General features: G+C 42.3%; 1 protein-coding gene across 1 annotated transcript in view; it reads right to left on the reverse strand.

Annotated features, from left to right (window-relative positions):
* The window catches only part of LOC126401752 (fibroblast growth factor 14-like), a 70,199-nt gene extending 53,743 nt beyond the window's left edge, over positions 1–16,456 (reverse strand). The window contains exon 1 of the mRNA XM_050063228.1: positions 16,101–16,456. Coding sequence (XP_049919185.1) covers positions 16,101–16,389 — 289 coding nt within the window. The 5' untranslated portion in view covers positions 16,390–16,456. The remainder of the gene's footprint in view (positions 1–16,100) is intronic.
* Between the last annotated feature and the right edge of the window lie 2,360 nt (positions 16,457–18,816).

Genomic DNA, 18,816 nt, shown 5'->3' on the forward strand with positions numbered 1-18,816 from the left:
TTTCATCTCTGTCACCATAGATAATGTTTAGCTTTAAGCTAGATCAGGCCAGTTTGTTCATAATTGCTAGCAGTTAATGTTATTCTTACTTTCTTGTTCTTGAGTTTTTTCTTTCCTTTGTATATTATGAGTCTGATCACTTCAGCCACTCATCCACAATTTGAAGGGCATGCCATAATTATATGACGTAACTTCTATGTTGTGATATGCTTTCTTTTAGTGTGTGTGTTGCTCAGAATTGCCTAATTTTGCATAAAATTGCCCGGCCCCGACCATTGCTGCGCAGCAGCTAGAATTACATTTACACTGAAACATTAATGACATTACAGAGCTGACATGGTCACTGTCTATTAAGAAAGTTCTTATCTGTCCTATCTTTGTCCTTTCTTTCTGTAATACTGTAATACTGCATACTGTAATATTTCAACAGGAAATAATATGCAATTCACGAACTATTAGTTTTATACTAAGGTTTCTGGCATGCTAGAAAATCTCACACAGTATTTCAGAGTACTAAATAGTGTAATAGTATGGAATTTTGGACATTTGTTCTGGGTTTTTTGCTCTGTTGGTAGTGCATCCCACCACACAGCAGCTTTTAGGCATTTTTCTGTTGTTTGCTATCAGACACAAATGACAGAAGGCCCTTTCATGCAACACAAAGTCAATGGGGAGTGATGAATCCCCCCCCGAGGTGTGATTAGGATTTGATTGCACTCTGTTTCTCTAGTCCAGCACGAGTAGGGCAAAAGGTAAGGTACACCCAGGACAGGTTTCCAGTCTATCACAGGGTTGACTATCACATTTAACCTGACCTTCTTGAGCACTTTGCGGCATCTCTCTTATAATGCGATGCTCTCACTGTTAATGCTGCTGACCTTTACACTCTAGTGTTCATTTGAGGCCACTTCAGTACAAATTAAATATGTTTCATATGTTTAAATCTAATTTAGACTTCCCTTTTGTTGCATACCTTGCGCCAGTTTGTGATAAATCTCTGCTGAGGTGTAAAATTAATGTGCAGAGCAGTCCTGTGCAGTACAATCCAGTGCAATCACTTGAGTACAATGTAGTGCTGGAGATGGATAGTACTGTACTGACTGGACCATTGACAGAGAAATATAATGCGTCAGTCGATACGAATTAATTCACTCTCTTCCGCTGTGTGTGTGTGAGTGTATTGCGGTGATCTCGGTCAAAGAAGCACTTAGAATTAAATGATTTCCCTCAATAGCCGCACCGCTCCACTCAGCTCAACCACAACCTCCAGCCCACTGCTCCTCTGACAATAGTACTTCCCAGTGTACCAGCCCTTTGATGACTAATGACAGATTTTATTCTCATGCCTCTGCATTTTCACATCACTGTAAACTGCTGGACTCTCTGTAATGAGTCAGTTACGTCTCCGGCGGGTCATTTGTTTGATTGTGCTAGCAATTCTGTCAAAACTCTTTGGCATCATATACAACTCGACTGTGCTCTGTCTTTGGTGTTACAATTTAAAACATTTTTAAAATGTTTTGTTCTGCTAGTTACAGCAAGAAAAGTAGTGACAATATGTCAACTATCTGCTCCATATTTTCCCAAAGAAGGAGATTAGAGCCTGTTGATGACAGATGCGTTATTTTTCAGCGCGGCCCACTGAATAAGAGACAAAATTAGTTTTGAATAACAGGAACAGAGAGCGTAGGTAGATAATGTGACAAGAGATAAAACTTTGCTCAGCATTCAAAACTCAACAAAGCAGCATGTTTTCAGTGCCACCCACAGTCGTGCACATGTTGGGCGAGAACTTGAGCTTATCTTTCTCTACAGCATGTTCAGTCAGCTGTAGTCTGAGTACAACAATGCCTAATTTCAGCTATTTTGTTGTGAAAAAACGTGTTATCCCTCACACCTCTCGCTGAGTGAAAAGTTCACAGTTGGATAGACGAGGAGGATGACCAAGGAGGTAGTGGAATTTTGGACGAGGATTTTTGGCGCGGTCGGGGGGGGACTCAAAAGGCTAACAAATTCAACAAAAACTAACTTTTACTCAAAATCTGAGGTGATACAGCAGATGTCCCTTTTCCTTCTGTCTTTAAGTTAGATAACTAACAGCGTGACATGACAGTAGGCTGTAATAACTGCTGAAAACAGCTGACAGTAACGCTGAATAGACCTGTGACTAATCCGTTTTCCCCACTTTGCTGCATTAGAGGCACCTTTGATACAGTATGTGCATGTGTGAGCAGTAATTCCTCTCATCCTCATTCAACCCAAGAGGCCAACATCACACTGCATCTAATCCAAAGCGAATACAGATCTAAGAGCAACAGTCCTCACAGATAAAAGGTGTGGTTTGAGAGGGAATACAGCACATCAACAATGGGCTTTGACAGCACTGATTCTATAACCATGCTACAACTGCACCCATTACCTAAAGCCTTAGAGTACAGGCTAATGGATTTGAGATGACAACGAGTGTTAGCATGGGTTTACTTACAATTCATTTAAAATTAGATTAAAGGCATGAAATTGCTTCCAATCTTCTCATTTCACAAGAGCGAGTTTATCAGTGAGTATTAACCAACAAAACACAATATAAAAAGCATTTTTATCAGAGGTGAAACCTTTTAGTTTCTCATTTTGCCCTGTCTAATTGCTCCGAGTCAGCTTCAATGACTTTACTTTTTACTGCCATTTTATTAAAGTTATAATAATAGTGAGCGTGGAGCTGAGAGCCAAAGGAAAGTGTTGACACTGAGAAAAATTCAGCAGGCCTGGTGCAGTTTTACCCTCTGAGTCCATCCTCCACCCTCAACCCAACTGTTTTCATTTGACCTTATTGGTTAAGTTTCTCTAACTGGTGGTGTGTGTTGGTCAGCATGCACTTTTTTGCATACTGGTGCAAATTCTGCAGTTTTCCGATTTAAAAAGTTTGCTTGCCCGGTGAATAATCACCTACAGTGGACAGTATTCATGGAGGTGTTTGCCACCTCGTGTTGAAATTCACTATCACAGCATTTTTGTGTGATATGACTCTGCTGTACCTTAGTTACCATAGTTTAAAGTGGAGGATTTGGTGGACTTAAACCAGTGTTGCCAGGTGGGAAAAGTAGGATTATCGTACCAGAGACTCAGAATTATCATATTTTGAGGGAAATTATCGTACATCCATCATAACCAAAATAACAATCCTACTGATGCGCTATAGGCAAATATAGTCACTCTAGTGTTTCCTTTTTTGGTTTACTTTTTTTCCATTTTCCTTGCTTCTGTTTTTCCTCTTCTTCTTCTTCTGTTTGAATCTCATTCTCGCTCGACTTCCTGCCGGGTCCTAGCGCCTCGTGGGGCGGGTACAGCTGACCATTCAGCCAATCGTGCTCATTGTTCAGAGACAAATGTCACCCGTATCTCACGCTAAGCAAAGTGCGATTGGCTGGAAACATGTCACATGGGAACAGATGCCTTCAGGGCTCACAAAAAAACTCTGGCATACTGATTACAACCACACATTCAGGAAATGGTCAAATTATCATACATTTGGCCTTTTTTGGGATTATTGATCGTACATCGTACAGAGGGCCAAATTATCGTACAAATACGATAATTATCGTACATCTGGCAACGCTGACTTAAACTAGTGTATAACTAGTGTACACTGTATGGAAATGCAATTCAGCCATGTGACTCACATCACAAAATATACGACAAGAAAATGGAAAAAGAAAATGTATTTGCTAGCAAGGAAGCAACATATGAGCAGCTTCAGTGGCGAACATCATGACCTCATCAGTCCATCACACACACAGACCTCCAGACAGAGGCTTAAGAGTGACGCCTCACTTATCAGCTACCATTGTGTGTGTATTCTCATCATCAGTACAAATTCAGCAGCTGTGTAAGAACAGTGTTGGACTCAGGAATCATAGTGATCATGAACTGACACTAAAATCCCTCCACATTCAAAATCACACAGCAGCACCCTAAATCCTGTCTGGGTAGGATTAGTTTAGCATCGGTTGGATCATTTATGCCAGTCCCAAAAGCTGTCAGTCATATCTGCTGTATTTTTGGACTGTTGAGAAATTACAGCCTCTTTTGTCTTGTGCATCACCCACACACCACATAGAATTATTTAAACCATCTAATTAAAACTCAAAAAAGTTACTTTAATTAAGTTTCAATTATATAAAAGCAAATAAGAGACAGAAGTATTTTAATTTCACGAACCGTTTAATGCTTAGAATTTATGTGAGTGTGAATAGCTATCTGTCTCTATGTGTCAGGGTAAATTAATTTACTCTCTCTTCCACTGTGTATATGTCTGGTGACCTGTCCAAGGTGTACCACACTACTCGCCCAGCATCATTTGGGATAGGCTCTGCCCCCCCAACATGATAAGTGGTTACGGAAAATGATTTTCTTGATCTGCACTTTTAAAAACCTGAATCTTTTTTTCTGAAATTCTGACACTTAATTTTTTTGGATTGGACTCGAGATTCAGCTTTGAATTTGCAAATCAAGAAATTTCATTTTCTAATTTCAAAGAGGTGAATTCAGAACACATAAATTCAGATACATGGTTTCCAAGCAAAATATTTCAATGCAATGAATTCAGTAGCTGTTAAAATTCAAATACTGATGTCTCTTATTTGTATTTTTACATGTTTCTTCTAACAAACTGTTGAATTAATTTTCAGCAAAATTTTGGAAAGTCGCAAAGTATATCAAATGTATACATTTAAATTATGATGAAGCCAAAGTGTAAATAAGTTAATATACAACCACAGTTTATACCTAAAGCTGTATATTTGGAGAACTGCATTGACGACATTTCTGGGAGATTGTTATGTATAGTTTTTTGAGTCTTCTCAATGATTCCCTGTGACGGCGGCACGATGGTGTGCTGGTTAGCATTGTCGCTTTACAGCAAGGGGGTTCAAACCCAGGGTGGGGGAGCCCTTCTGTGCGGAGTTTGCATGTTCTCCCTGTGTCACTGTAGGTTTACTCTGGGTACTCCAGCTTCCTCCCACAGTCCAAAGACATGCAGGTTAATTGGTGACTCTAAATTGCCCGTAGGTGTGAATGAGTGTGAATGGTTGTCTGTCTCTATGTGTCAGCCCTGTGATAGTCTGGTGACCTGTCCAGGGTGCACCCTGCCTCTCGTTCAATGTCAGCTGGGATAGGCTCCAGCACCCCGCAACCCCCAACAGGATAAGCAGTTATGGATTTTGAATGAATAAATGAAGTGACATTCTCTCAGGACAGATGCACACAGCTGTAGCCAGTGTAAAGCGTATCTTACCTGGGTCAGCTTTGCCCAAAACAGCCTTTAGTCTCTTCTCTGCTACCCTCAGTATAAACTCATAGTCCATGGCTAACACACCTGTTAACACCAGCCCACTGAAAACTCACTTCTTAAACCGCCTGGAGTCACCCCCAACACGGCCTCAGACGAGGACACACACGCAAACACATACACACATGGTGAGTGGGACAGATATGGCGATTATGTCATGCAAGGCTGTCATCAAGCAAAAGGTTAACCCAGACAAGGGAAGAGTAAAAGTCAGCTCAAGTGTGTGTGAGGGAGAGGTGGAACAAAAGAAAGGAGGGGAGATAAAGAGACGAGGTGCCAAGAAAAAGCAAGAGTGGGAACTCATCAGTAACGTAAGCCGCTTAGCTTTCACATCAGTGTTTACATTGTTTTTTCTTTTGAATGATTAACTGTTGAGGCCAAAAAGTCTGAGATGGATGACAGCTAATGAGCTCGTATGCCAACATCTGTGTGATATGGTTGAAAGGTCTAGGGAAAGCTAGTAAGTACACCTTAACTTTAATTTATTTATTGAGTCTAAGAATAGAAAATCACCAGCCTGATGCTATAATACCGCAGTATTTTAATCCAGTGACTGTGTATATTCAGCATCTCCAGCCTCGCCAATTAAACACTTTTTATGCAGAGAGTCAGAGAGGGAGACTGAGTTGTTGTCAAGTGTTTCTCTGCTTCTTATCATTCAGTCTGCGAAAACACTTCTTAGTGAAGCCTTTGATGCCCTGCTGCTTTTTAAGTGCACTTGGAAAAATAACACTCAGCACTCACTCTCTCTTGACAGAAACCTGGAGCGAGAGCCGTCCAAACACACTCACACATTCTCTCATTCACCTTTACACTTTTACTCATTGCTTCATTTTGAAAATTATAGTGTTTCCACTGCTCAACAGTCACACTATAATCAACAGTGCAACGCTCTCATAAGGTTTTTTTCTTTGTTTGAGACCCCTCAATAACCACAATCATTTACCTTGATACTATTGTTTCAAAGCAGGAACTGTTTGGGAGATGACAGTTTCAGGGTCTAAACATTTGTAGCAGTAATATGTCAAGAAATATTCGGGAAGGAATAAAATTTGAGTCATTTCTGAGTGCTCTCTCCAGAATCTAGAGTTCTATGCAAGTTTATAGTCCTGTAAACTGGGTAGACAAGGTGGATAACCAATGGGACTTTGTGTTGTTGTGGTCAGTCGTGACTTCTGGCTCTGCTGGGGAAAAATGAAACTCAGAAGGCTATACCTGAACTTAAATGGCCTGGAGTCTGTGTTGAATAGAGATGCAAGTTAGAAGATCTGTGCTGTTAAAGGGTCACTCCACCCACACACACACACACACACACACACACACACACACACACACACACACACACACACAATGTGCCCACAGCACTGAAAAATACATTGGCAAATCTCAAAAGCAACTCGCCCTGTCCCTGTTGCCCTGGGCGGTCTACAGACCTCACTGTCAACACATTTCATTGGAACTGCTGTCCACCAAAAAAGAGTCCCACACCTTTATTCATTTCTACAACATTTTTCTTTTTCATGTTTGGTTGTTTGCTGACCAATTCAAAGTTCCGCCCCCCTTAGTTACTGTTGCTAGGTTGGACAAGCTTGACAAAAAGAGCAACGCCGATTCCGTATAGCTGGGTGCCGCAGTGTGTATTAGGTAGTAAGAAGCAGACAGCAAGGACTACAACGTGTGATGGAAGGATATATTAACAAGGGGGTGCCAGATGTAAATCCAAATAAATAACACCAAAAGTTACTCTGAGGCAGTATGTAGCCCTACAGAGATAATCGAAAAAAGGTGGAAGCAAATCCGGCTGATGCTGGTGATCTGACATAAGGACAGTTACTCTTGATATAGCTATAGCTATAGCTACGTAAGCCAGCGTTTTCTGAGATTAGCTAACTCTGGATGTGACAATGTACAATATAATGTGTCCATAAAGATTGTGACACTAATGTGACTTGTTGATTGTTGTTTTACAGCTCCCCCAGCCACATCTTTATACCATCTTCAAATACTTTTCATCATAGATGAGCCTAGCACATAACATACCTAGCTAAGTATTAAAGAAAAGGGAAAAGTTGACTGTGGTTCTGCTGGACACCAAGTTTGTTCAACTATAACTGGAGGAAAGAGCGGAAAGGGGCAGGACTTTCAATTGCTTCTTTGCATATAATGCATACAGTGGTGCATTGTCCAGATGGAGGGCAAGAAACTGGAGGCAAAGACTACTAACACTGCACAAATGTCTATGATTTACACTGTTTACGGTTGCACCAACTGATCAAATTGGAAAAATAGGGGCAACTTTAGGTCCCAAAAATACTACGTAAAGGAGAAATATGGAGCATAGAGTTTGTACAAGCAGTCTTCACCAACTCCTCAGGGAAATATCTTCTCGTGCTGCTAAATGTTCCTTTACTTTCAGCTAGCCGCCAACTTTATCAGTCTGCTATTAGGTGCTGAGCAGGTAGTGCATGGCAGATTTATCATAGCTTGTTTCACTAAAAACATTTTAAGCTTTAACAGTGCATTTGATAAACTAAACTGTACTAAAATGTGTATAAAACATTAAAAGAAGCTAAATCTATCACTATGACTTGAGAAAGACTGAATCATTTTTGTCTTTTACCTGAAAAGTTCAGTGCAGTTTGGTTTGTTCTGGTGTTGTTATATAAATGACCTGTGTGACTGCACTGTATGTGTTTGTGACGAGTGTGAGTAGCTGACAGCTTGTGAGCGTGTGAAGTATGACGTGCACAAGAGTTCAGACGAAAGCAGCTCAGACCGGCAAAGTCATAATGTTTTTCTGCAGACTCAGTGTGTTTTGGACAATGAGGCCATGAACTAATGAGTTCACTCACAAACATACACACACACACACACACACACACACACATATACAGGGAGCATATTAGGGGACTGCACCAAAACCCTCCATGTGACCTTAGAGGACAGACATCACTATGACTGTCACTATTTTGTCAACTCATCACTTTTGGACAATGTAACAGCACGCAACTGAGAAACAGAGTCAGGGAGGCACACTTTGTTGCAAGCTTGAGGGAAAAAAAAAAAAATATATATATATATATATATACACACACACATATATATATATTTGATCCAAAGATATCCACTGATTTAAATTTAAACACAATATCTTTAAATAGCATAGATGTGTAGTGTGTGTGTGTGTGTGTGTGTGTGTGTGTGTGGGACTTTCACTGACAGAGACAGATCCGAGTTGGCACGAACCCCACTGCTATACTCCAGTGTTTAAATAAAATATAAAGCATGCTGCCTTAATGGCAACTCTCCAGAGGAGCTGAGCAGGTATGTGTGTATGTGCGGTCGTGGGCACGCACGCCTACGTGTGCTATAAAGGAGTCAAAGTCTCTATCTGGGTCACGTCACATGGGACACAAGACATTGAGTAACATTGCGCCTTATTCCTTTTAACAATGAATGATACTGATGCTGGTTCATCCGGAGGAAACAACTGGAAGTCCATTCACACAGTTTCAACTCTTTCTAACAGAAAACGCTTCATAGAGAAGTGAGTTTTTATTATGTCAGGGATGAATTTAAACTTAATCTCTCTGTGGCTATCTTATCTTTGAAGTTATAATCTGATTTTTTTTACTTTAAAAGGAACAGTGTGCAAGATTTAGGGGGATTTAGTGGCATGGTGAGGATTTCCGAGTGCAACCAGCTGAAACTTCTCCTGGTTCCTTCAGTGTTCATTGTTCAGGAGGTTTTTACTGGGAGCCGAATTACCCGCAGAGGTCTCTTCCTCTCATAAACAAACCTGGTGATTTAAAGCGGTAAAAACACTGAATAAAGCAGTTTCACATTGAATAAATCAGTATTTTTAAAGATATTTTTTTAGGGCATTTTGCCATTAATAGACAGAACAGGTAAGTTTGGGGCGCCTGCTCTACCACTAAGCCACCGATGCCCGATAAATCAGTATTTTTGTTGTAACTACAGTAACCAACACAAAAACGCAAGAACACAGATGGCCCTATCTGGAGCCAATGTTTGGTTTGTCCCTCCTGGGATATTGTAGAAACATGGTGGTGCAACATAGCAATGTCCGTGGACAAGGACACCTATGTACATATAAAAGGCTCATTTGAAGGTAACAATAACACAATGATTATTATTTTCAGGTGATTACACACAGAAGAATGCTAATGCTAATGCAAACTGAACATAATGCACAAAACACACCAAGCAGTGGTGAAAGTGCAGCTAGTAATGCACCCAAATTTGTACATATCCCACATATTTTGAAAGCCCAGGATCATGTGACCAATGCGCCAAAGGAGACAGGTTAGGGTAGTGGATGGGTGACAAAAAACGTGTCCTCTCTCCCCTTGACTTTCCCCTGAAGACACATGTTTGGAACTATGTGAACTTTAAGTGAACTTCAAGTCATTCAGAATGACGTTGTCACCATGTTACTTTCCCTAAACCTAACCACAGTAACTTTACGTCCTAACTGTACATTGAGGATGTAACAACATTCGTGGGGCACTAATGCGTATCATAAGAACCTTTCTATGAGGACGTGTTGATCATGCAGCGTCTTTGTAAAGCTGTAGCAGCAGCGCCGAGCTCAGCAGGGCGGCCATTTGATTCTGCAAGGAAGGGCTACCAAAGTAAAAGTTGGGGATATTTTTAACTTTAAGCAGCAAGTTGCGGCCAGAGAACATAGCAGCCAATCAGTAAACAGAGTTCTTTTACTCCTGTGGCTTAGTGGCCTATGTGACAAAGAATTTCTTCGTGCTTGAAACGCATGAAAACGCCTCAGACAAAGAAAAATATAATTATTACGGCGAGCCGGACTTTGCTGCTGCTTGGTGTATTTTCACAGTAAAGCGTTCAACCAACAAATCATGAGGTGGCTTTTTTTTGTAAAGCAGCCACAGGGTATCCCATATATTTCTCACCAAGGTCAGCAGTAATTTGTCAGCAATGCTATTTTTCACTAAAATGGATCTGCACCACAGGATATATTTAGTGACTTTTGACAGTGAATCAGTTTAATATTGCCAGGGAGGAAAGAAGAAGACTTTACAAGAAGAAACAAGGAAGATGTTTACAAGTCCTTCCTTTACCATAAAATTTTAGGGACTGAATAGAAACCCATCTTATTATAACAATGCATACTTTATATACTGTGTAATACAACAACACCAACCGTAGTAAGAGCTGAAACTTCTGGCTTGCTTCTGATTGAATCACCCAGATACATATTGATGTACACACACATCCACACACACTAAACAAAGCTGTATCTCTGTCTTCCCAGTAGACTTTCACTAAATAGTGCAATTCAGAGGAAAAACGGCAACAAATCCTGAGTCAGCAAACTCTGCCTCCTTCCCGTCTCCAGCAGGTCCATATTTCACCACCAACTGCTGCGTGTATCACACATAAACACACACTAAACTCCAAGGGAGAGAGTTCATACAGTACGTTTTCTTTAATTAAAAGAGAAGGTGACAGCTAAATGGTGCTGGCTGCAATAAATCTCTGAGCCTGGCTGCAGGATGCTGCTGCGAACTTACTCGTGTACAGAACGTACTGACACTCCTCTTTGCATTCTCACTGTGTGTGTGTGTGTGTGTGTGTGTGTGTGTGTGTGTGTGTGTGTGTGCGCGTGACTGTGAGTGAGTGGGTGGCTGAGATATTCTTTCATTAGCTAATCACCTCACATGATGAAACGACATATGCGAAAGCCAAGTTTCTGAGCTCCTGTTTTCCATCGCTTGCATGTATCAGTGCAGTTGGCATGACACCAGGAAATAAGAACTAAACACTGAGTCACTTCACCATGATATAATGACTTCAGAGGTCATGTCAAATAAATGTTGAGTGGTTTGCCTCATTGGTGCAGAGGATTAGATAAATGTCAAGAATGTATGATCAGTTGCATCCGTCTGTTCACTTTTTGGTCAATAAAATGTCAAACACATGAAACATGATCAGCTGAGTCCAATGTGATGTCTCAAAAAGGCATATTTCATTACACACACAGCTAACCTAATAAGGTATTCTATTTGCAATTACATGACAGAGAGAAGCATTTTATCTGAACTTGAATGGTAAAGTAAAGTAATAAAAAAGACTTCATTGGTACAATAAATTCATCAATTAGGCTAACTAATCTGGCAAAATAACATTGAAGGGTAACCACGACATTTTCAACCTGGATCCTATTTTCCCAAGATTTTGTGTCTATTATGCAAGACCACTGCAGCTGACAGCCACAAAACAGGCTGCAATGTAACCACTTGGGGCAACTATGCACCATCAACTTATGTCCATGAAAAGTTCTTGTTTTTGCCACTGACAGGCTCAGATTGTTATTGTAAGTGTCTGACAACATTATGGAAAAGGATCCCTACAGAAACAGACATTCTTGCAAGAGTATTTAACCAGAAAACAGACCCAAAATCGCCATCGCCAAACCCACCAAACTTCATCTAAATAAACAGAGATTTGATCATTGTATAAAGAAACATTTATTCAAAATTTTAAGAAACAAAACAATATTCACAAAAATAGTCTTGGTTCATCTTTCCACTATTCCAACAATCACCAACTCTGGTTTTGTTGAAATAACCCTCAATTCACCCAGTTATATGTAAAAATATGCTGGACTTATACATGCTAAATTACTGGCAATAGCAATTTTGGGCTGTTTTAGGTTAAACAAAAAGGATCTTACTCTTTAACAAAAGGGTCCATCTCAGTAGGGATCCTTTACATAAAGTTGTCCGACACTTAAAATAACAATCTGAGCCAGTCAGTGGCAAAAAATTAATAAAAAATTTAGTACCTGTTGCTTCCATTAGGCACTTAGGCACAAAAACATGGTTACAATAGGGTCCAGGTTGAAAAATACCAAAGTTCCCCTTTAACTCAAGGTCCACCTTCCCAGAGGCTTTCAACCAGATTATGGTTTTCATCAGCAGGTGGAGAAGGCTAAATTATCATCACATCAAGGGATTAAAAAAATCTAAGATCATGTGATGACAACTGAGCCAACTCTATCCATTGGTTAGGAACATGAGATGTGGCCGAAAGCTCCAGGAAAAAGCTAGTAAGTAGACTTTGAGTTATAATTATTGCATCACATAGCTTCCTTGGTCTAGAAGGAACTTTCACACTATATTGACTAATTGTTTCAGCATGATCCATGTTGTTATGACCCATGTTATAAGACCCTGAACTCTACATACTGACACTTTAAAATGATAATAAACATCTATATACTAAAAACAAAACTGCAGCTCAGATTCTGTCTATCTAATGCCATTACACAGCCAAAGAGGGATTCTGAAACTGCAGGGGAACTATGAGTAAGAAGGTTATGCTCGGTATTGTTAATATCCCTGCTTATGTATCACAGGAGTGCACGCGCTCTCTCATAAATCTAGCTCGCCTAGCTTCAAGCCAATTCATCAAATAAGCAAAGAGGAGCCACAATATAAAGGGGAATGAAAGCAGAAACACAGAGCCCAGAGGACACAAAGAACACAACCAGTCATGTGACACTTTTTATAAATTGCAAGCAGTGGCGTGTTGGCAGGCGGTGAAAAGGAGCTGTGAAAATTTTGCAGTTAGTACAACTGTTCAGTTCTGTGTAGCAAATTAGTCCTTTCACCTGCGCCAACACATCAATATTTATTTTGTTTGTTTTCAGGGGTTTATGTTTGGTGCTAAAGTCTTACTGCTCTAGTGTTTTCCCAGAGATTACTTTTCGATCACTCGTGGCAGATATACGCCTTTTTTCTTCCAGTGTTTGTTGGTAAAGAACAAACATACTTCGCAGGAAAGATCTAGCAGCCTCTCATGAACTCTTTATAGGTCTATTCATTGTTATACCAGACAGTGATGCAGAGAAAAACACACATTGTGTATGAGAAATGCTACAGATTAGACGTACTACTTTGACATGCTCTCCTGCAGATATTTATGACTTGAATTTCAAGCAACCTCTCTTACACATCCTCTTCCAATGGGCTAGAAATGACTGAGGTTCTATATGCCAGTCACTTCAATGACCAAAGCTGTCATACAGCATGCTGTGGTGTTTTACAGACTTGATTTATTATGCCTTTGTCCTTTTTACGCATCAGCTCCAAACCAGAGGAACACTGCTTTGTAATCACTCAAACTACTGAAACTGACTGTTAAGCACTCAGAGACAAAGAGAAGACACAGCATTAATGTCTCTGACCTCACCTCATCACTTTTCAGTGCTGACTGTCTGTGGTTACTCAATTGTTTACTCTGTGCCACTACAAAGTGATATTTATGCGTAGAGAAATGCAGCAAAGCACCAAGGGAAACATTCAAGTGCCCACATAATGACAATTTTACATTATGCTCCTTCTGGGTAAAGTGTAAACAGGCTTGTTGATGCATCATAGAGAGCATGGTAGCAGGGTAGAGCTTTCACTTGACACTTTTAAAACTTTGGCAAAACTATTTCTACTTATGCAACACTCCATACAACTACAAAAGAAAATTTTGTTGTTTGCCTTTTCCCTAAATGCTTCTAGATGCGGGCTGGGAGAAAACTCAGACGTAGAAATTTGGTTTAATTTTGGCTTAAAAAGACATCTGTTAGGGGTGAGTTTGCTCGATTGGCGGTGGCTCAGCTTTTCAAAATCAGGTCTGGTTCCTGCTCAGCACCACACAGCCCTCCCACCCTTTGCCCAAAATATGTTTCTGGGCACCAAACAACAAGGCAGTGAGACTAACTTTTCGGACCAAAAACTTCTGGGGTCTCCCTGAGAGGGACTGCCCAGTGAGGAGCTCCCTTGAGAATGATATACCTTCAGGGGCTTTTTTTTGTTTGCATTTGCATTATAAATAGAAATGCTGAGGTGGTGTACTGTAAGCGCGCTGACGGTTGGTATAGCACCGTCACTTTCAGTATGACGAGTCAAAATTGCATTGTAGTTCCATTGTTACATGTATGCTCAGTGAAGCCTGGATTTCACTGTCAGTCCATTTTCTTCCATTTTTTCTTTTGTTACAAACTGTTGTTTCTGTTTTGAGTTGTCTGTTGTTTACACTGCTAACTGTTATTTAAAAATGGCGGATGCTTGTGACATAAAGTCTCTCAAAAGGGCGTTCAACAAACTCTGGTCCGAAAACTTGAGGTGGCCTGGTGGAGTGCCGTGGAGCAAGACACAGCATAATGACCAGCTGCAGAGTGACCTGCCTGTGAAATTAATTGTCCTTTCAGTTTAAATGACAAAAAAAGCCTTATCATGTCATAAACTACAAAGATTAATGTCAGGATTCGTGTTCATAATCACAAAACCAGTCAAAAAACACAAACTTTCAAATTACAATGTAAGGAAGCACTCTAAATTAGGAAGTTGTGACCAAGTGATTTAGTAGCCTTTTGTGAATTAAATTTGCTGTGAATTAAATTTGCTGTGAATTAAATTTGATGTGAAGCTTCCTCTGGAATACATAAACAGCACACAATCACAGTAAGATAGCATCATATAGTTCTGAGCTCAGAGACAACAAAAGGTAATGATTGGTAGTTTGGCTGATATACTTTCCACATTTAGTCATATTTACTATAATATCTGACTGTCATCTGACTTTACAGAGTGGCCTCATGGGGCCTGCTGTTGCCCTCTAAACAGTGCTGAGGATACACAGGCCAACTTTTTGATGCAATGTCAATATGCCAATAATGTCAACATTTTCCACTTCCTGCTGCAATGCCAAGTCAATCTGTGTCCCTGCCCTCACCAAGAGCGGAGGGAAAATCTGGTGGAGACCAGGACAAACTATTTGATTTGGTCAAAGCTTTTAGCAAATCTAAATATGTCCTTAACCCTCTGGAGAGCATGACCACGAGAATCAAAAGACCAGCTGGCCAATTCAACTAAATTTCACTCTTAATTATATCATCCCTGCATCCTGTTGATGAACACAGCCAGGGACTTGTGACAGACAGATGTCTCAGCCCCGATCTTTGAATTTGTCCACACACACGTGCACAAATCCAACTTCAGAAGATGGATATGTTGCCAGTGAGTGTACCAAGCATGAGCATAATTGACGGCTCACCTGAATGAAAAAGTTGCAATAAACATTGTGCGACCCCTTTAAGTCACTCCCCCAATAAGCTCTGGGCTCTGCTCATGAGAAGAGATGTTTATGTCCACACAGTCTGACTGAGATGTCTGCAGCCAGAAGAAAAACACACACCTTCCACTCTTTCCTGTTCCACAGTATGCACTGAACATCCACAGTGGAAGTCTAAATAAGGCCATGTGCTGTTTAATCATGCAGGTTACTGGAGCCTGAACAGGTCTGCATGCTGCATTAGACTTGATTTTCTGCAGCATCTCTGCCACGCACAGTACGCACGCACTCTTTTTCGCACGCACTGCCACTGTAGTCAGTTTCTGTGCTAATAAGTTATCACCCCCTCCCTCCCTTCTCCCCCTGCCCCCCCATCATACCCCCTCCCCTCCCTGTAGTGCACTCACTTGCTGCACAACTGCGATTGCAGAGAAACACCAGCAAGCAGTCGAACAGTGCAGTCTCGGGAGGGAACACACACACACACACACACACACACACACACACACACACACACACACACACACTCCTCCGCGTACGCACACGCACAGAAACGCAATAAAGTCTTTCTCCATCACCCCCACACACGCACGTACACACGCAGAAAGAGAGACACACACAACAAACTCACCAGTTGGGTTCTTGTTTTTCTTGAGGCTCCTGCCACAAAGACACTGCAGCATATGCGATCCTTTGCTGAAAATGTTGTTCCAAATAAACCGCATGGATTTGGCCGAGACGGGGGAGGAGGAGGAAGAGGTGGAGGAAGAGGAGGTGGGGGACGAGAGGCGCTCCGGATGCGGCAGCCTAAAATTCACCCACCGCATGGGGGCTGATCCGCCCCCCTGTTTGCATGCCAGCAGAGCCGGCCAGCTGTTGGGCTCAGTTCGGCGGTGCTTCGGCCCCCCAATCTGCACCATAGACAAGAATAAGAGCAGGAAGCCCGGCTCGTCGCCCGGTTTCTCGCCCGGTTCCTCCACGAACCCAGAGACCAGCAGCCGCACGTATTCCGCGTCGACGTCGTCCTCGTGCGGCAGGAAAAGAGCAACCGCTGCGGCGCTTTTCTCCGCGGTCTCCGCCTCCGGCTGCCCCAGCGGCCGGTGGTCCTCAGCGGCGGAGGATAGGTCGCTGCTGCTGCCGCCCGGCCGCCGCGGCGTGAAAAGCCCCCGAGCGCTCCTCTTCAAATGGCGTCGTCTGCCGCGCGGCGCGGGGAGAGGAGCGGCAGCGGCGGACAGGCATGCGGCGGCGCTAGCGTGAAGTCGGCGGTACGCGGCAGCTGTCGGCTTCTGCACAAAAAACCATTGCATATTAGTGGGGATCGCAGGGGTCGGTGCGTCCGTCCGTCCGGGAGGGGAGGAGGAGGGGAGGGGTGCGGATACCGGGTGTCCGTCAGCAAGTCGGTGGCATCCCTGTACCAGTACAGCAGACAAGTACTGCAGCAGGGGGGCTCCTTTCCAAACACACACACACACACACTCAGTCAGACACTCACACACACTGCACACACACGCGAGATGCAGAATCCTTTTCCAGCAGCAGCAGCAGCGCTGGGTCTCTGGTCTGTGGTCAGTGAGAGCGCATGTAGCGCTGGACCGGCCAGGTGAATCACTGCAGGGAATCTCTGCACTATCCCACTCTGTGTTTTCCTCTTCAAAAAGTCCTTATGAATATTTGATCCGCGTTTCGGCCTCCACTTCTCAATAATCCATAAGCTCCAATGCGCCAAGATACTGCTGCTGTCTGTCTCCTCTTCCTCTCCTCTCCCTCTCTCCTCCTCCTCTTCCTCTTCCTCTTCCTCACCTTGCTGATGAAAAGCAGCTGCTGGACTGTGGCTCTGCTGTCTCTGCGACTCCACAAACTAGATGGAGAGGAAGTGGAAGGGGAGCGGGTCCGGCTCGTGGTCCTCTCGCGCTCCTCTGGTGCTTCAGCGTCTTCTTCAGCAGCGCTCGAGACGACCGACGGCCGGTGGGGCGCGAGGAGGTGCACTGACTATCTATACCCAAGCAGCAGCAAAGTGGGAGCAGTTAAACAAAACACCTATTCCGGTTGGCACCTTCAAAACAAAAGACCCAAATAATTTAAACTATTTTAACTGAGCGCACTTTCATGAACAGGTAACAATACTGCTCCGCTCTTTTCACTATTTTCTCACAATATGTTGTCTTTATTTTTCTTTATTTATATGAACCTTCCCTACAAATTCTAGTTATTTATGTTTATTAATTTGTATTTTTAGGATATAAACGCATGATTCAATAATCAAATAAAAAACAGGCCTCCAAAATAATGCTCATGCATGAATAAAAGTGCTAACTGACATGGGCATATTACAAAAATTTCTGACAAGCATGCAAATGTATGATTTGTTGTCTGTTCCTGAACAACATTTACACTTTGTTTTTGCTACAGAGCTCAGTCTGGTTTGTGTTCGACTTTTGTTGTGAAGGGAAGCGTCCCCCCTGCTCTGCCTGTGCAGCTTGATGCAGCCCTACCAAGAGGTGCTGCTTGCAGTTACGTAGACACGTGGTTCCCACACCGTCAGTATCTGGACTGACTGGATATAAACCGTAACCGGAGAGATTTGGGGAGGTGGGGGCGCCGGGATGGCGTCACTAATATGGGCACGAGTCCACCACAAACCTTTGTCTCGCTTTACTGCTGTTTTTATGAGCGCGCTCTGCTTTGTGTCGGAGAGGCGCTGCTCCAAACTCCGCGCAAAAATGTGGCGCTTTAATGCCGCCTGCTCTTTCGGCAAATGTACACACCTGTTGCACGACTCCCTTCCAACACTGGGGTCTCCTGCTCAGTTCGGCTTGTATGATATGGTCTTTGCAACAGCATTTAACCTGAATGAAATCCTTTAGACGTGATTGTTTCCTTCATGTGTTATTTTATATTAAATCATTGGAGTTGAATTATTATTCATAAGAAAGGACCACAAAGAAATGAATAAAAGCTTATCTCATGGCGGGTTGAAACGGAGGTGAAAATGCTGCAGTGGTTTCAGCAGAGCGAGCTGGCGCTGTCCAGAGTGCTGAATCCACATCCACTGCTCAAGCTCACACACACACACATGCGCGCGCGCGCGCCTGAAACCTCATCAGTGGGAACCTCAATTACCCTCATGGCATGCATGTGAGGTCTAAGGACCGTCATAACAATGTCAGAGACATTTCCATCCAATTACACTAACATACCACAAGGAAAATCAATGAACTGACTTCATTTTTTTGCAGAGATAAATCACCCAAGTCACACTGTACCTTTCTTATGTCTCAGAGAAATGATTAAATGTCAGTAAATGACAGAAAACGTTTGAAAGAGACAGAAACATCTGTCTAAACACA

The sequence above is a fragment of the Epinephelus moara genome, chromosome 15, assembly GCF_006386435.1.
Source record: "Epinephelus moara isolate mb chromosome 15, YSFRI_EMoa_1.0, whole genome shotgun sequence".
NCBI classification, from domain to species: Eukaryota; Metazoa; Chordata; class Actinopteri; order Perciformes; family Serranidae; genus Epinephelus; species Epinephelus moara.